Source organism: Xenopus tropicalis, chromosome 8 (assembly GCF_000004195.4).
Source record: "Xenopus tropicalis strain Nigerian chromosome 8, UCB_Xtro_10.0, whole genome shotgun sequence".
Taxonomy (NCBI): Eukaryota; Metazoa; Chordata; class Amphibia; order Anura; family Pipidae; genus Xenopus; species Xenopus tropicalis.
In genome coordinates this window covers 37,750,489-37,766,319 of record NC_030684.2, presented here as the reverse complement: position 1 = coordinate 37,766,319, position 15,831 = coordinate 37,750,489, and the positions used below count along the sequence as shown (strand labels likewise).

The following is a 15,831-nucleotide window of genomic DNA, read 5'->3' as shown; positions in this document are numbered from 1 at the left end:
TTTAATTAATAATGCTATATCCTTTTCACCCTTGTTATAATAGCAAGTTCTATGTTTTTCAGTCAGGGCGGCGCCATTTTAGAAATGGGCAAATGGCGGAAGTTTAAGGAATTACGTCACACGGGTTATTGAGCCTGACATTACCGTAGTGTCATTTCAAATGCATGTGGTTATGGGACAGTACTAGTAACATGTTGCGCTTTCTGCCTTCGCGTATATTCACTAACATAGTGAGGCTCAGTAGCCGCTGTGGAAGTACAGAGGCAGCGAATAGAGATGCAGTCGGAACCCGACCCCATTTATACACAACTCCAATATTCTACGTGAATGCATCTCCCCACCTTGGGCATGTGTACTCGGCCCTGCTGGCTGATGTGCAACATCGCTACTCCGCCATGTGCGGCATAGAGAGCAGGCTTAGCACAGGTAGGGTGCGACTCCCAGGCACACACCTCCATCTCTCCTATACAACTCTTTTTCTCTTCAGAACCACTAAAGAATAGATATTCTATTGCAGGTAGCCGCTATAATACTTTTCATTGTTTGCCATTGGTATTACTTGTACTACAAATGTGTAGTCCTTGTGGCTTTTCCCATAGTAAACAATGATACCATTTTATAGCACTAGCAGCTCTTTCTTATTTGTCACATCTTTTGCCCTTCAGTTTTTTACTGCTGGGGTCATTTAGACCTGTGTTTAGTTTGTGGATGGGGCTAAAAGTGGCAATGCACGGACAGATTTAAGCAGCCGATTCGAGCCCTTCTGCCGCTTATCTGCCTGTGTATGAGGCCCCCCGACGAGCCTACCCAACTTATATTTCTCCTAAAATTGTCCAGATATTGATCAGGCAAGTTTGATTTTCCCCTCGGATCAGAGACTGCACCGGCTCATTGATGTGGTCCTCACTCCGACAGGTCCTGTTCCCATCATTGTAATTCAATTGTTTGGTCGAAGGGCCAAACTATTGGATTACTCTGATATCGCCCACCTTAGGTGGGCACATTGGTGGAAAGATCCGCTTGTTTGCTGACCTCGTCAAACAAGAGGATCTTATAGTGTATGGCCACCTTTGGGTCCTGTTAATTCAGGACATAGTCTAGAATCAGAACCATTGTTATACATGACTCCTGGGACAATTACCCTTTACAATCTACCTCAACATTTTCCTCTCTGTTTTCTACAGCATTAAAGGAACTACAATTGTAAGAAACTATTTGAGCAACTCTAGTTTTACTTGTATGCTCCCTTCACTCCCTTTATCACTAATTCCATCATCATGTATTATCTTCCTAAAATCATTGGTTAAAAAGTGAGGAGTCTGCCATCTCTAGGCAATGCTTATTTCAAACATGGTATCTTTTGAAACAACAGTTTGTATAAATCATTGTAACATTTGTTTAACTCTCTTGCAGGTACAGATGAACATGGCATGAAGGTACAACAAGCGGCCTCTGCTCTCAGTTTAGACCCGCACACATTTTGTTCTTCTGTGTCTCTCCAGTTCCGCAATATATTCGATGACCTTGATATCTCTTACACAGATTTTGTGCGCACAACTGAACCCAGACATAAAGAAGCAGTGAGCAGGTTCTGGATGACCTTAGAAGAGCGAGGATATATATACAAAGGGACATATGAAGGATGGTATTGCACATCTGATGAGGCCTTCCTAAGTGAGGGACAGACAGCAGAGCGCATTGACTCTGAGGGCAACAAAATCCGAGTGTCTCTGGAGAGCGGCCATCAGGTATAAAGAGAATATCCAGTGCCGGAAAATCTTAAAGGGGAAGGAAAGGCTAAGTCACTTGGGGGTGCCAAAATGTTAGGCACCCCCAAGTGACTAGGATTGCTTACCTTGTACCTTGGGCTGGTGCCTCTGTTAGGAGAAAAAAGCACCAGCCCAGGGTACCTGTAGGAAGCGCTTCCTCCTTCCCTTTTCTTCTGCCGGCGAAATCCGTTGGCCGGCGCATGCGCAGTAGAGTGAAAAGCCGACTTTCTTGTTTAAGTTCGGCTTTTCACTCTACTGCACATGCGCGCACAAGTGAAAAAGGAAGGAGGAAGTGCTACAGGTACCCCGGGCTGGTGCTGTTCTCTCCGTACAGGGGCACCAGCCCGGGGTAAAAGGTAAACGATCTAAGTCACTTGGGGGTGCCTAACATTTTGGCACCCCCAAGTGACTTAGCCTTTCCTTCTCCTTTAAAGGATATGTAAACCCTGAAACCAACTTACTGAAAGGCTCTTCTAAGCATTTTTACAAATTACATTCATTATTTTATTTATAACATCAAATGACTCTTCTTAGCAAAGCAAGCATCATAGCTCCTTTCTTTTCTCAGTGAATTATTTCCTGTCGGTAAGCAGTTGGTCAAAGTGACCAGCAGGTGGTGCTGTTACACAGTTCATTATACAGGTGTAGGCTCTAGAATGCTTGGAACCTGGAGTTTTCTGGATAAGAGGTCTTTCTGCAATTTTATTGTTTTTCTTTCATTTCCAAGATTATTATCCTTACTATGCCATTTCAAGAGCACAGTACCCAAAAATGTTTTATATAAAACATTTGCTTTGCTCAATATACTGTTCTAGAAGGCATTTTACTTGTCTGACACACCAACAGATGTTGCATTAAACTCTCCTGTATCCGCTCCTGTATGATAAAACACCCATAAATTCAGCTCAGCTTATATATATATATATATATATATATATATATATATATTTATATTTATTTGTCTTTACAGTATGAATCTACTCTAGTAAACTGGGCAAAAATTTTAAACTGTACTCTATAGGGAGCCTGCTTATGTACTGAAGATCGTTTTAAAAAGCAAGAGCCATGTGATCATGAAGACCCAATCCTTTAAAGTTGTCTTCTAAGCTTAGTATCCTCATGGAATTTGTCTGCTTCACTGCATTGGCTGGCAGGCACTGATGCCTGGTAAATACCTGCCAATAGCTAGAGTACATGCAGTGTGCCACAGAGCCCAGGGAAAGGGTGACCAGGATCTGTAGGGAATCATTCTACACCTCTGTATAGCATGTACAAACTATTGATACTTGAGGATAGGGCTGCTGTACCATGAGTCAGGTATAGTAACATCCTATAGCCTGATCCTTTTTCATTCTTTAGTTGGTTTAAATATTGCTGAAGCTGTAAACACATTCCTTCTAACTTTGTAGGTACACTGGGTGAGTGAGGAGAACTACATGTTTCGACTGTCATCTCTTCGCCCTGCTCTGTTAAACTGGTTACAGACAGAACCTGTGCATCCAGCTCCATTTCTTAGATTAGTACATCATTGGCTTGAGGAAGAACTGCCAGACCTTTCTGTGTCTAGACAGCGCAGTCGTTTATCCTGGGGAATACCTGTGCCTTCTGACTCCTCTCACGTCATATATGTCTGGTTGGATGCTCTAGTAAATTACCTAACTGCTGCTGGATATCCTAATCTACAGTTGGCACCATGGGGCCCTTCCACCCACCTCCTTGGTAAGGACATTTTGCGCTTCCATGCTATTTACTGGCCTGCTTTCCTGATTGCAGCTGGTCTGTCTCCTCCCCATAAACTGCTTGTTCATTCTCACTGGACTTCAGAAGGTACAAAAATGTCTAAAAGCCTAAAAAATGTGGTGGATCCGGCAGACTGCATCAGGCGTTACACAAAAGATGGGCTGCGTTACTATTTGTTGCGCCATGGTGCACCAGAGAGAGACTGTGATTTCACACACCGAACTGCCCGCACACTGCTTAACTCAGAGTTGGCTGATGCCCTTGGGGGTCTACTAAACCGTTGCACTGCACCTGCTATTAACCCAATGCAGCACTTTCCAAAATTCCACTATGACAGTTTCCCTTCAGCTGCTCATGATCAGCTACAAGGTGTGCTTGCCAATTTGCAGAATCTCCCTGCAGAGGTGGACCAATGGGTGAAGAAATTTCAAGTGCACAAGGCTTTGGAGTGTATTGATGCCTGTGTACGTCGCTCCAATGCCTTCTTCCAAAGTCAGGCTCCATGGAAACTCCAAAGGGGAGTAGAGAAAGAGGCTGCTTTGAGGGACTCTGTTATATATGTGACATTGGAATCTCTTCGACTGTATGCCACACTTCTTCAACCTGCAGTGCCTGGACTGGCTACCGCGGCACTGGAGAGGCTTGGTGTCCCTCTTGAGATGAGAACGCTCAAGGGGAATACATTCTTAGCTGCTACAAGGGGAGAAAGCTGTTACTTTCAGGGCCAAACTCTAGGTCCAGAAAAAGGCCTGCTCTTTCCTAGGCTGGAGAGGTGCGAAGCTTTATAGTAGGAAGGCTGCTAGTGTTGGCAGTAGGGTCACATGTTATATTAAAATATTAGTGTCTCTACCGATGGTAAACTTTTATTTTCAGTTTTATCTTAAGTCACCCAAATCCAATTTTTTGTTTCTGTCTCCTATAATTACTTTTACCAAAGAAAACCAAAATAACATTTTAAACTAAAAACATTAAGACTATAAGGTACTATTTTAGCACGAGCCACTGTATGTTCTTAAATATTTTCTTTGCTCTTGTGCTTCTTAGTGCCCTTGCACTTGCACCCAGGGGCTTTCAGAATGAGCCCTTATGTGTTTACTAAATTGTTATGACTAAATGCAATACCGATTTAAAGACACAGCAGAGGAAAGTGTGTGTGTATGTAATCGGTAATTCATTTACTCACACGTTTAAACCAACAATTGCAAACACAGGGGAGTCAGAGGGGGGAACTAAGTTCAGTAAAAATAGGCAATGTGTCTGTGTTTTGTCTGAATGAGGTCTGTAATTGGTATTCAGTTTATCCATAACTTTTGGACCAATAATTTAGCCTTTTTATTTATTTGGGTCCCATTCTACTAGTTGTCAGGGCTCCCCTTTTCCAGGTGTCCTATGGGTTAACAGTTAGGGTCTCACAGAGGGGAATGCCCTGCTAACTTAGTAGTGTGGAGTCCCTTGATTCCTAAAGGCAGCTCTGAGTATATTATTTTCATCTCAGCATGACTGATGGCGACTCTTTGCTGAGACATTATTCAGTGTCACAGTGTTGGCTGTGGCAAGGTTGTGGCACTTTTGTAAAAATTAAATATTATGCCCATTCTTTTTAGTAATACTGACATACAGCTATGTCACTATCACTTAAAAAAACAACAGTTCCTTTATAGTTTATTCAGGTTACACCACAAAGTGTATTCTGTTCATAAATCAGAGGTTATTAGACTATGCACTGCATACCAGTGGGGTGGTATAAAAATGTATTTATCAAATGTTCATATGTTTTTTTATTAAGCCATTCTGAATCCTATAAAACCAAGTGCAGTATTACACAGATAGGATACTGCATGCATGCTCCTAGTCTGAGGGCTACTTTTGCAATTCCTATTGACGTCATTAGGAGGCAACAAGGCTATGACAGGGGTTCAAAAGAGGCCCTGGCATTCCATTTACACAGAGGCCCAAACACCTGCCCACCGGCATTTGCCAGAATCCACATATTGCTAGTCCAGGTATGCCATAGACTGTCTGCTGAGTATTTCAGTAGTAGTGGATGCTAAACCATAATGTATTGTGAGATTTGCTGACTTCTTACCACATGCCACTGTTCTATAGTAGTTACATAAATAACTTAGTGCTCTTACTATTCTATAATATTTGTATAAATTGTTTTCAACGGTATGGGAAAATTATGAACAACTCATTCCAAGATGTCACTTCATTCCTCACATTCCCCCTCTCTATTCACTGCCTATAATTGTGTTGCCAGTGCATGGGCATAGGCTACAGGTTCCCCATTTTGGTGTAAAAACAAGATCTTGGGATGTTGCAAAGCTTTCCTTAACAACAGTGTCCAAAAAATGGTGCCCCGCCTACTTGCATTATTGTGAATTCAAAGATAACAAGATTTTAAGGAAACAAGATTCAAATGAATTATATAGTTAATAATGTATCCCCTATTGTAAAATATAAGGTCATTATAAGTCACTGAGAAGATTCTATGACCACAGGTGCTTATGACCCATAAAAAGAGACTATGTCTCAGTGGCAGATGTCAGCCACTTACTAAGGGGTTATACATAATGACAACACATATAATAAATTGTCAATTTTCCCAGACAATGCAAGAATATCAAGGGATATTGAATAAAAGATGAACATTTTCTTACCCAAGAGAGGCAGTAATGCTACAGAAAACCTCCTTGTTTCATGTTTCTTGTCCATTGCTATGTTCTGTACTGCTCCTTAGCCAGCCCATGCCCTCCTTCATCCATTACTGTTGATCCTCAGGAGGGCAGTTGTGCCATTAGCTTCAGAGCTAAACGTCTCCCTATTTTATTTTAAAATAAATCAAGCACAGTAGGGACAAAAGTCTTAACTGCAGGGGCACATAATTACACATCTTAGGGACCATATAATAACTATTTTCAAATGCTATCAAACTCCCAGAACAAACCCCTGCCAGGTTCACCTCCCACAGGCAGCATAGGGCAGGCAGAGTATGGAACACACAGGCAGCATAGGACAGGTAGAGTATGGCACACAGGCAGGGTAGGGCAGGCAGAGTATGGCACACACAGGCAGCATAGGGCAGGTAGAGTATGGCACACACAGGCAGGGTAGGGCAGGCAGAGTATGGCACACACAGGCAGCATAGGGCAGGTAGAGTATGGCACACACAGGCAGGGTAGGGCAGGCAGAGTATGGCACACACAGGCAACATAGGGCAGACAGAGTATGGGACACACAGACAGCATAGAGCAGGCAGAGTATGGCACATACTCTGCCTGCCCTACCCTGCCTATGTGTGCCATACTCTCTCTGCCCTACCCTGCCTGTGTGTGCCATACTCTGCCTGCCCTATGCTGCCTGTGTGTGCCATACTCTCTCAGCCCTATGCTGCCTGTGTGTATGGCACACACAGACAGCATACACTGACATATGCTGGCACTGCTCCTACAGGAGTGAACGGGAACAATGTGGGTAATTAGAGCCTTAGCCTGAGGTGTGAACACTGCAGGGGGTGAACAATGCAGGGATTAAAAAGTGTGAACAGTACAGGAGATTACATATTTAAACAATACAGGGGGATTACAGCTTGAATCTGAGGTGAGAACCATGCAGGGGGCCATTTAATCTCAGTACTGATACCATTTAAAGCTTCCACAAAGGTAAATCATCAAAGCAGCCAGACAGGTGGGGGGCCACACAGAGGGGGGTCGCGGGCCGCCAGTTGGACAGCCCTGCTATAGAGCATAAGGTCCAACCAGTTGATAAATGAGGGGCTACACTCATGGGTAAAACTTAAGTAAGTAAAAAGTATTAGAATTCAACACATATACACCACTTTTCCAAATAAACAAGAGATTGTCTATAAAGTGGACATACATGACTCGATAGCGCAAACCCCAAACAAATTAATTTTCCCACTTGGCTATGTACAAATTGGTGAAGGATGGGGCAAACTTACTTCCTATCACCAATACAGAGCCCTATGAAACGCATTGGAAGCCAGGACCTGTCTACATCTTCTCCTTTGATACTTTTACCGCTTGCACTTTTATCCATTTTGGGAGCAGACATCTGTTTTAACTATTTATACATCATTAAAAGCTTTAATGCACAATGGTATCTTTTATTGGTTATCCACACATCGATTGAATGGATTGCCACTGCTGAAATGCTGAGGGATCAAGCTGGTTTTTGGAAAGCACTCCTTAACATTGTGCTTGTTAGTATATAGGCGGGAGGGGGAGCACTGTGCTGGACCCTTGCCTGATACATATGCACATATCCTGCTAATTAGTAACAGGATTCTGGAATCTTGTAATTATACCAGTGGTAATACGCTGTGGAAGTTTTCCCTTGCTCTCTCTCATTTTAACCATCATTTAATAAGTCAAATTGTTAACTAGAGGGCTCATTTACATCCACACATGCAGTTGCGGTTCCTGCAATTTACCCACAGTCTTGTGTGTGTCAAACCACTTAGAACAGTATTCTAAATCGAGCACTGTTGTGCCTATTGACACAGGGGAACCCTAGAACTATTGCCATCTCCTGGCCAGGCTGCAGGCTGTGGCTTCAGTGTTCCCTTAGTGCCCAGCATCAATAGTTGGACGCAAGTCTAAAGAATGCAATACACCAGAAGTGACACCAATTGTATTCATGCAATCCAATTTGAATCAAAATGTGCTTAAAGTTGTGGTCATTATGACAAATCAGGAGCTAATTGTGGTGAACACACCGCTTCCTTGTGACCACAATGACACTAGAATTATGGGAATAAATGCTGCATTTTGTTAAAAAGAAACAAGCAATTGCACTAGCAAGTACACTTTGCTTACTGCACTCATAAATAATGTCTTTATTGAAGGAAAAGGTACAATCACTGGAGGGGGGGGGCACGCCCAGACCAGGTTTCTAAATGGGCCTTGGCATTTTGAATACACAGAGAGCCAAACGGCACCCCCACCAACCCAATAAATAGTTACTGTCTATGGCATCTTACAGCAGCCCCTCTGGCATTTGCCAGAACCCATAGATTGCCAGTGTGGGCCTGCTGGGGGATGCCACATTGCTAGATAACCCAGTTTAGGCCTGTTGTTAAAAACCATTGAGAGGTATGGATAGGTGTACAGTAATAAACTTCCCTAAGTTTTTCAGAACCTTGTGAATTACAGGCCCAAAAGTGGCCAGGCTTTGGGAACATTTTGCCTCCCACTTTTTTATATTATAAGGTTGGGAGGTATGCTATGAATAAGGAGAACTGATATCACAGAAGGCAAAATAGGAGGAGTAAAGGAGAGAAGATTCAGATCACTATCTGAAAATATAATTATAATCTAGAGCAAATAGACGGCTAAACAGACCAAACCTTTCTATCCCTGTGCTGGTTCCCAGCCCAAATTATATGGTTGTTTTGGATTAATGTATCTCCAAGTCCTGCATAATGCATTAGCTCTGGGCTCTCCCACTGACACTGTGCTAATTCTTAATGAGGCACTGCCAGCTATATAGCAGACTCTTTGTGGCAATACATTTGGTGTCTGTCATAGTCTGGAGTCCTAAATTAACCCTTTTCTATATTTCAGGCTTGTTTTTTACATGATTTTCATACCCCTATGTATAAAATCTTATACTAATGAATGTGTATTTCTCACATTTTCTAATTAAAAAAAATAATGGAATACTGCTGGGAATAAATGAAAACACAAGCCAAAGCCTGGGATAGGCAGTGAAGAGGTTAATTCTACAGAAAGGGGGAAGGGCCATTCCAGATCAGGATCCACTGGGATTCTCCTTTTATGCCTGTTGGCCAGTCCCCTGTAAGTGCCTTAGATTGTAGATGTGCCGGTTCCATAGATTCAACATTTGTACAGGGTCATTTTTCTCCTTTGGAAAAACAGATTTCCCAGGAACATGTGATGCCACTTACAGCAGATTTGACCAGCACCGAATGGGTTACAGAGCAGGTATAAAATAATAAACTAGTGTAAATAATAATAAAAAAAATTTAACTTCATATGTTCCATATGACATGGTCCGACAAATGCAGTACAGTTTTATTGTCAGCTAATACTGTACCTAAACTGCTATGTGACGTGATCGTTAGCTACAAGGTAGGATAACGGCCATTTGTGATGCTGAGGAGATAATGTATGGTGCCTGGGGTGGCACACGTATGTGTTTAAGATAAGAATCATGTCTGCGTTCTCCCTAGAAGCCTGAGCTAGAGAAACCCACCATAGACAGGGGAGGGTTCAGGTCTGTAGGAGGAGAGATGGGGATCTGGGAGGGTCAGTGGAGACTGGGTGTGTGTCAGAATCTGGGAGCAGCTTGAGCATCACAGCAGGTTGTATATTATAATAATAAGAATTCCATGTGTGTTTTTATGTGTGGCTCTGGCAGTGATCATTTCCCATCTCATGTATGAATGTCTGTGCAAGGCTCTGCTCTTATATGTAATCTCTTGTTTGTATGGTTAAAATAACAGTATTTCCAGCTTGGGAGGGCTCCGGTGGCTGCTGCAGGGATGCTCTGTTTCCCAGACTCAGAATATGATTGTGTCACCATAGGGGAAGGGCATCCTATTGTTTTGTGACAAACGCACAAGAGCCTCTGATACTTGTGTCAGCAACTCTGCAGCTGTGAGATTCCTGTGTGTGTGTGACCATGCTCTTTATTATGTCGGGGTCACTGTAGGAGGAGAGGAGTGGCGTCACTGTATATAGGGGTAGTGCATGGGGCCACTGTATTAACTTGCCTTATCTCTGGTTGTGCTTTCATGGCTGCAATGTGTTTGATAGGTTTGATTTATGCCTGGGCCAGTGCCATAGATGATATCTGTAAACAGGGACTGTTTTTAGGCTAGGGAAAAGAGGGCCCCAAATACCCTAAAGGTGTAGGAGGGCATCAGTGCATGGGAGTAGTAGCTGCTGCAGGGATGCTCTGTTTCCCAGATTCATGGGTCACTGTAGGAGGAGATGTTGATGGTGTCACTGCCTATGGGGGTAGTGCATGGGGCACTGAATGAACTTGCCTTATCTCTGGTTGTGCCTTCATGGCAATGTGTTTGATAGGTTTCATTTGTTCCTGTTCCAGTGCCATAGATGATATCTGTAAACAGGGCCAGTTTTAAGCTATGGAAAGAGGGCATTTGCAGAGAGCCCTGTGTACCCTGAGGGCCTTGATGTAAAAAATGTTTAATTGTGTAACAATAGTTAGCTTTTTCCTATGCAAATCAGGGATGCCCAGACAGGTGTTGTTGAACTGCACTGAGGTGGGATGCTGAGAGTTATTGTACAACAGCTAGAGAGCCATAGATCTGACATCCCTTAGTCACATTGCTTTCTTCCTCTGATTGGGGCCCTAGCCATGTAGTACTAAGGGCTCCTTGATCCCTAGCTTTGGCCCTCCTTGAAAGTGTATGTCATCACATTTTGTGTGTGTCTGTATACCGAAGGTCTTATATTGTTTTATGATTATATAAGAGAATAAAAATTACCTTTAAAAAAACTGGGGATCCAGCCAAGGTGAACTGTGAAATAAACCATTTAAAGTATCTATAAGTGGGACTATGCTATATTTTGGTGAGATAATGTAATAGTGGTAATATATCTGTCAAGATAATAAATATATTTGTTGCCTGCAATAATGTCCATGATGCACAATTCTCTTCTTACTGTCTGCAAAGCCTCCACATGTCTGTCATTGCTTGTAAATGTGTTTGGCCCCTGAGTCATTGTACTGTGTACTTTTCTCTGTATTACTGTAAGAATGAATGTGTCATCAATACAGTAGCATATTCCTGTGTTGTTACATGAACAATAGATGGTTTTGCCATTAAAAGTAATTTTAATGTTGCTAGTTGACCCCCCCTTGGATGGAGAATATACATTGGGAATGTACAACCAATATGAATAAAGAGAAACAGAAAATTAAGCATCTAAGCCAGTGTAGCCTGACATTTTATGACACTGACACTTTATGAAGCATGTGTAAGCATAGCTGCATGTGTTTTGCAGGATTATATGATATTCAAAAGAAATGAGAGCTCTGTAGAAAGTTTACGTCCCCTTTAAATAATAATATATACACTCTGCTCTATGTCAAACTAATTTTTATAACATTTACCACTGTGTTTTATTTTTAATCATTGGCTCTTCCCATTTGTTTTTCTTCTTATGGGTTATGCACTACTTTCTAATGCTATTGTATGTTTGAATCTTTTTCTTTTGCTTAGTCATCTTAATTAATCCTGTGGATGTTGGACACGCTACGTGTGCATGGCGCTGGCCACATCTTCCGTATCAGAGGACTCGGTCCAGCTGCGAATATTTAAGATCATCGTAATTGGTGACTCAAATGTGGGCAAAACATGCTTAACTTTCCGGTTCTGCGGGGGCGGCTTCCCAGGAAGCAGTGAAGCCACCATTGGGGTGGATTTCCGTGAAAAGACAGTGGAAATTGATGGTGAGAAGATAAAGGTGAGTAGTAGAAAAGGAGCATGTTTCAGAATAAATCTGGCTCCCTTATAGATGCAGATAACCATTGAACACCTTGGCTAACCCTGGGAACCATAGGAAAGTGACTATTATATTGGGGGCCTGAAAGCAAAATGTCTGAAGACTTCTGCATTAGAGGGTCAGATATAATGTATTTATGCATTTTAAACGCATGGATAAACGCAGGCTAAGAATCCACTCATACACTCTAAAAATCTGCCTGTACCCAGAGACATTGTGGCATAGATAGACAGAAAAATCCGCTCCATGTCCCTGTACCTGGTCCGACGCAATGACTTACATCAGTAAGATATTTAGAGTATAGGGGTGGATTCTTGGCCTGTGTTTATCTGGGTTCCGCCGAGAATCCACCCAGTGTGGCAGTGCCCTTAAAAACTGTTAAAAACTAAGACCTCTTTAGGCAATAGTGTAGTAAATATAAATGAACCCTTCTAGTAAAGCATAATTGATGTTGATTATTGTCTTATGGGTACTAGTATGCTGGGCTGCTTTTGGCACCTTTGAGCTCATGTCATTGGTTGTTAGTTAATAGTATCCTTAGTGACACGAGTGCTTGTTAGTCAGTTTATATAAGTCTGTGGTGGAGGGGCGTTGGTTTTGGCACTTTGTACACCAAGCTAATAAAAACAGATTGCTGTGTGCCATTATCCTAAGAATTCCTTGATCCTAATGGATATTTTATCTAGACCCCTGCCATAAAGCAAAAGCACATGAGTACCAGACAGTATACTCCATATGCAGGTATAATAGTATAGTATTGTAAAATATCTCTTGGTGCACTGACATTGTGGTTTGCATGTGGTACTTGCAATGAGAACCAAAACACAACACAGTAGAACTATTTATGTTTTTATCCCCAGGTCCAGGTTTGGGACACAGCTGGTCAAGAAAGATTTCGCCACAGTTTGGTGGAACATTATTATCGGAATGTCCACGGAGTTGTCTTTGTCTATGATGTAACCAAGCTTAGTTCCTTTCACAACCTTCGCACATGGCTACAGGAGTGTGAGGGCCATGCCGTGCCTGCCTTAGTGCCACGAGTTCTTGTTGGCAATAAGTGTGATCTGCTGGAACAAGTGGAGGTCCCTTCAGGTCTGGCCTTAAATTTTGCCAAAGCCCATAAAATGGTTCTTTTTGAGACTTCAGCAAAAGACCCTTCACAGGCCAAGAATGTGGAAAAAATCTTCATGTCCCTTGCTTGCCAGCTGAAAGCCCAAAAATCCTTGCCATACAGAGGAAGTAACAGGCCACACAGTTCCAATGAAAGAGAGGTAGCAGGGGTTGCAAAAAACATATGTCCATGCTGAGACGATATTGGGAAGATGGACTCAGTTGAAGCCTCCTTGCACTCAGTAGTGTCTGGGAAATAACTCCCAGATTACAGTATATTGCTTTAGAAAATAGTCAGCAGTCCTAACAGAAACTAAAATTCAGTGTGCTGCAGATAGGAAGTGGCTTTCATTTTTCCCAGTTTCCACAGTACAGATGTGCCAGTTTGGAAGAAATCACTAGACCATTTAGCCATGATGAACAAGCAGAATAATGGAATTAACAGTGAGACTGAAATCTTTCAGCTACATAATGAGCTTGGCTGGTTTTCTATAATAAGAGGCTAAAGGTCAATTAAAATACTAATTCTCCTAAAACAATTACTCTTAATTAACTACCAGTTTTATTATAATCCTTATTTTACCTCCTATAATACACGACTTGTATTTTTATCCCTTTCTTAGTGCTCCTCCTCCATTCTATTTGCAGTATTTATTGTAGGAAATGCAGGTGGAGGAAACAAGGAGATCTAATTGTTGGACTGCAGTATGTATAGTGATAGAAAGAGTTTTATATTATGAGGAACACCCTTCAACTAAAACAGAATGATTAGTCAATATAATTCAAGATGGAAACAGCTAGCTAAACAGGAAGCTGTTGCTGTGTTCCAGTTGGTTACATAGATCCCAGTTTATAGCCACAGACTGGCTACCCACAGCAGGGGTCTGGGTGCAATGTAAGTGCAGAAGTGGAATCTGTAAATGCAGTGGGAACCAAGACCTTTACAGTGAGTAGATTTTATTAAAAATATAACCAAGCATTCTAGCCTGAATGAGTTTCTGGGAAAAATTACATAATTTCTTAGACCATCAGAATCACTGAAAAATAGTTGATTTGGGGCCCTATCAGGCCACTTCAAGTGTAGTGTTTTTTACAGATAAACATACAGAGCTGTTTGTATTGGATTAAATAGGGCAGGCCATGGACTTTGCACATGGTGATTCACAGGAAAATAACTGTAGGTAGAAAGAGTAAGGCATGGAAAGTATAGTAGGGCAGGATGACAACAGTAATACTTAAAATCATTGTAATTCAGTCATTGAATTTCAAATCCTAGCATACTCAGCATTTCCTTTATTTAAGGTCAGACATTCTTACATGCTTGGTTTCATACAAGACAATGCTGATTTCTGATGCAAGTACATGCTATATGATAAGCATTGTGGTGTTATGAGTTAAGCTTATGGAGAAGGACCCTGGATTTTCAAAGTAAATAAGACAGAATAAAATGTACTATTTTCAGTTAGACAAAACCACTGTATATAAGTAATAATAACCATAGTAGCCTGGCTATTACTGTATCAAAAGGGAAGAACCCCATTCTGTTCCTCCATATTGTCTTTTCACCAGATTTTTATTAACTTACCTAGGTCATTATCCCGGTTATTAGTTCTATCAGTGATGGCTTTTGCTTCTCACAGGAATGACTCTCGGTTCAGTCCTCAATAGCAGCAAGAACTAAAGAATAAATACAGAGGTTGCATATTCTAGACTGTTGTAGCCAAACACCACTACCAAACAAGAATTTATAATGTGCTTATCAAAAAAAATATAATCATTCATATTATTATAATAATAAACCAAGAGTGCTGGAATACAAGTCATGGGACTTTGAGGTGTAATATTCTTATAGTGCACAAGATCTATAAATATCCTGTATAATATATCATTATAGATGGTAACCATTGATGTCACAAATTACAAACAATGCTTAGTAATGTTACTTTTCTCATAACTTAAAACTTGTATATTATAAGAAATATTGCACCCCCTGTTTTAAATTCTAAGGATATTAGAAGTTAACTTGAAGCTCCATACCTGGATAAAAACAAATGGCCTGGGTCATCATGCCATATGGCCGTATGGCATGCATGTGTTATGACAAAAGCAACATTACTAAGCACTGTTTGTAATTTGACATAAATGGGTACCACTTATAATGATATATTATACAAGATATTTATATATATATATATATATAGGTATGCTATTTCTTGGAATACACATTTCAATGGCTTAGGTTACACAAGTGACATCACCGCACCCATTATATAATTGTATCTTACTGGGTATTTCATTCTTTGTCTATTTTTAAATCCAAACATTTTATTTGTACAGATTTAGAAATGTATTTGATATTACTAAATTGTCAATGTAATACACATTCCTGACCGAAATCTGACATATTTCAAGTATATGTAATTCTTATTAGTTCTACAGAAAATATTTTCTTACTTATGGGAATTTTCTTATTGTTTAATGGCTCATTTGTATTCCTAAAGTGTAAATGTCATGTAGCACCGCTCTGCAATTATCCAATGCCTATGCAAATATGTTCCCAGTATCAATGGCTATAGAAATTCCAGCTCAAGATAAATGTTTCACTTTGAGGGATATAACTGACTGTATCATATTATTAGCACAAATGTAACATTCCAAAATAAAATCTATCATTAGTGCCATTTTCCCAAGAA

General features: G+C 41.1%; 2 protein-coding genes across 3 annotated transcripts; both read left to right on the top strand.

Annotated features, from left to right (window-relative positions):
- The first annotated feature begins 114 nt into the window (after positions 1-114).
- Positions 115-5,276, top strand: mars2 (methionyl-tRNA synthetase 2, mitochondrial). The gene is made up of 3 exons (XM_002940403.5): positions 115-426; positions 1,414-1,748; positions 3,179-5,276. The coding sequence occupies exons 1-3, from the start codon at positions 165-167 to the stop codon at positions 4,295-4,297; spliced, it is 1,716 nt and encodes a 571-aa protein (XP_002940449.2). The 5' UTR covers positions 115-164; the 3' UTR covers positions 4,298-5,276.
- Positions 5,277-7,176: 1,900 nt separating this feature from the next.
- On the top strand, positions 7,177-15,831 carry rab33a (RAB33A, member RAS oncogene family). Of its 2 annotated transcripts, none has more exons than XM_012968622.3 (3): positions 7,177-9,475; positions 11,746-11,989; positions 12,889-15,831. In XM_012968622.3, the coding sequence occupies exons 2-3, from the start codon at positions 11,789-11,791 to the stop codon at positions 13,333-13,335; spliced, it is 648 nt and encodes a 215-aa protein (XP_012824076.1). In that variant the 5' UTR covers positions 7,177-9,475; positions 11,746-11,788; the 3' UTR covers positions 13,336-15,831.